This window comes from Cupressus sempervirens, chromosome 7 (genome assembly GCF_028749045.1).
Source record: "Cupressus sempervirens isolate cs-2001-9-10 chromosome 7, ASM2874904v1, whole genome shotgun sequence".
In the NCBI taxonomy this organism is placed as follows: domain Eukaryota; kingdom Viridiplantae; phylum Streptophyta; class Pinopsida; order Cupressales; family Cupressaceae; genus Cupressus; species Cupressus sempervirens.
This window is the reverse complement of record NC_143124.1, coordinates 48,103,436-48,106,125: the sequence shown is the minus strand read 5'-3', so window position 1 is coordinate 48,106,125 and position 2,690 is coordinate 48,103,436. Positions and strand designations below refer to the sequence as shown.

Here is a 2,690-nt window from a genome sequence, read left to right as displayed (position 1 = left end):
ACCCCTCATCATGGTCATTGTCAAGGATGTAGCAATTATGTTTGCTGCTCACACATGCCTCGCTCTCAACTGCATCGCTCTACTAGCAATGCTGCTTTTGGTCAGCGCCACTCTTCGAGAGGCTCTAGTGGTCGACACTGCTCCACCTCACCTCCTTAGAGGTATTGTACGGGGTGGTTCCCAATGGATCCTCTTGCTACTCCTGCTACTAGTTGGCCCTCTGTGCGTTCAAACCCCAAGTGGATGTTCCCTTGGTTGAATCTAGCCATTTCTCCTATCAGGCCTAAGGGAGAAAAAGAAAAAGATGATGTTGTCACTGTTGACGGATGGGCTCCCCCTGAGCCATTTGCCCACCCCACCCCCAGGTGGGGATTTGATGATAACGATCCTCCCCCCTCAGCTTGCACTATGCTAGCAGCCTCAGGCTTTTTATTTTTTGAAGTTTCTGTTGATGAATAGTTGATATCCGACCTTAGGCCATATGAACTTGCAGGGTGATGTTATTTCCCCCAACTCCTTTTTTTGTGACTATGTAACTTTACTAATTTTTTTTAATATAAGGGACTATTCATCAAAAAAAAGCTTACTAGGCCTTTAAAACTATATATTTTCATTAATTCTAATTATTCTAATCAATATTTGTTTCTTATGTAGAACTCAACCACAAAATATGACCTAATTCGACTCATTCAATTTCTAAATAAGAATTGGTGAACCACATACTATTAAGTCACACCTCTATTTGTACACAAGTTCATAAGGTCTCTGAAAGTAAATGTATCTATGTATATATCATTCCCATGTGAATTTTCAAATTCTTAAACCAAGTCCACAAATTCTTCTCTTTCTGTGAAACGAAACCCCACCATATGCATTTGTCTTAAAGTAGAAACCTTTTTGTCTATAGCTTGACAAATTCAAAATCTACATTAATATAGGACTCGGTCCCAACAAACAATCGCTACTAACATGCATAATCTTGTTCAATATTTGGTCACATACCATGCAAACAATAGCAAGAGAAAAGTTATTTATTATAATATAATATTCTATGTAATGAAGCAACATGTCATGGCAGACCACTTTTAAATATCAAACAAAGAAATCTAGTTTAGAAAAATAAATTAAGGTTGATTATTTATTTCTTTTAATTTAGAAATCATAATATATGATATTTAATATGAAAGAGTTTTTTATCCCCTTATTCACCGGTATAGTGCCCAATCGTTGTTTGTAATCGTTATTCCCCCATCGACCACAATATTCTGACCGCTTACATATTTTGACTCCTCACTCGCCAGATACAAAGCAGCCTGTGCTATATCCTCCGCTTCAAGCGTAGCTTCCTTTAAGGCAGCCGCGCTTTTGAGCGAGTCCTCCAGCTGTGCCTTTGCCTCTGCTGAAGGACTCATTCCAAAGTACTTTATTGCCAGATCTGTGGCAACTACTGCAGGGGAAATACAATTCACTCTGATTCCATAATTACCCAGTTCGATTGCTCCATTTTTAGTCATCCCAATGACTGCATGTTTTGAGGCCGTGTAGGAATAACCAGCAACTCCACCCATTACGCCTGCAATACTTGCTGTAGAAATAATGCAGCCCCTTTTATTTGGGATCATAACCCGGGCCGCGTGCTTAATCCCGTGCATTACCCCTTTTGCATTGATATTCATCACTTGCTCGTATTCCTCCATATCATACTCTGCCACGCTCCCCTTTTGCCTGCTGATGGTTCCTGCGTTATTAAACATTATGTCCACTTTCCCGTTCTTTTCCATTGCCAAATCCACTGCCGCGCTTACATCTTTCTCTTTGCTCACGTCGCAGTGGATATATCTCACACATGGAGAAAGCGATTCTGCAACTTTTCTACCGGCATCGTCTGCAATGTCTGCAATTATGACGTGGGCTCCATGACTGGCAAACAACGTAACTGTAGCCTCACCAATTCCTCCCGATCCTCCTGTGATTAAAGCAACCTTGCCTTGCAGTCTGTATTTCACAAAAATATCATATAATCGCCCAAAAAATCTCTAATGCAACATGATTGCAGTGTGAAGAAATTGAGATACAACAAGATCGTTACAACCCTAACCAAAGGGTTTAGATTAAAACAAACATTGAAAGAACAAGGACTGATTACCTTTTTAATACAGAACCTGCAATCCTTTCTTTATACATGATTCCCGAGTTACAAATATCCTTGAAGAACTCCTTAGAAGAGCCGGGCTTAAAGAGTATATATTACAGAGAGACGTTACCTAATTAAACCTTAACACTCCACCACAAACCTAATCCGATAATGAGTTCATAAATGGATACTAAGTGAATCGAATCCATAGAACAAAATATTGATTACACATACATATCTAAATGTCTAACTATACTTAAATATCTGATTATAGTTATACATGCATTATTACTTTATAATAAACCACCGAATTATATTTAATATCTAACCATATTGTTATTGTTATTTACAATATCTATATGTAAATATTACTAGGCATAAGTATAGAATACTCACTTTGCATATCATGTGATATACCACAACCCTTATACATATCACCTTTTGAATTATGAATCTGTAAATACTAGGTACTAGTCTAGCTATATTTATTTATTTATATGTTAATATAAAACAATGTCTTAAATAATTACTTCCCATACCATCATACTTTTATCTA

The 2,690-nt window shown here is 37.6% G+C and overlaps 1 protein-coding gene across 1 annotated transcript; it reads right to left on the bottom strand.

Moving 5' to 3' along the window:
* Nucleotides 1-1,204: 1,204 nt before the first annotated feature.
* LOC149545412 (short-chain dehydrogenase reductase 2a-like) lies at nt 1,205-2,205 on the bottom strand. Its single transcript, XM_089794006.1, has 2 exons — nt 2,147-2,205; nt 1,205-1,995 (listed from the first exon to the last, which is right to left on the bottom strand). The coding sequence occupies exons 1-2, from the start codon at nt 2,182-2,184 to the stop codon at nt 1,206-1,208; spliced, it is 828 nt and encodes a 275-aa protein (XP_089650132.1). The 5' UTR covers nt 2,185-2,205; the 3' UTR covers nt 1,205.
* Nucleotides 2,206-2,690: the final 485 nt, after the last annotated feature.

Coding starts and splice junctions, on each gene's coding strand:
- LOC149545412 (XM_089794006.1), bottom strand. CDS start 2,184: ATGTATAAAGAAAGGATTGCAGGTTCTGTATTAAAAAG. Junction 1,996..2,146: donor GCAGGTTCTGTATTAAAAAG/GTAATCAGTCCT, acceptor TGTGAAATACAG/ACTGCAAGGCAAGGTTGCTT.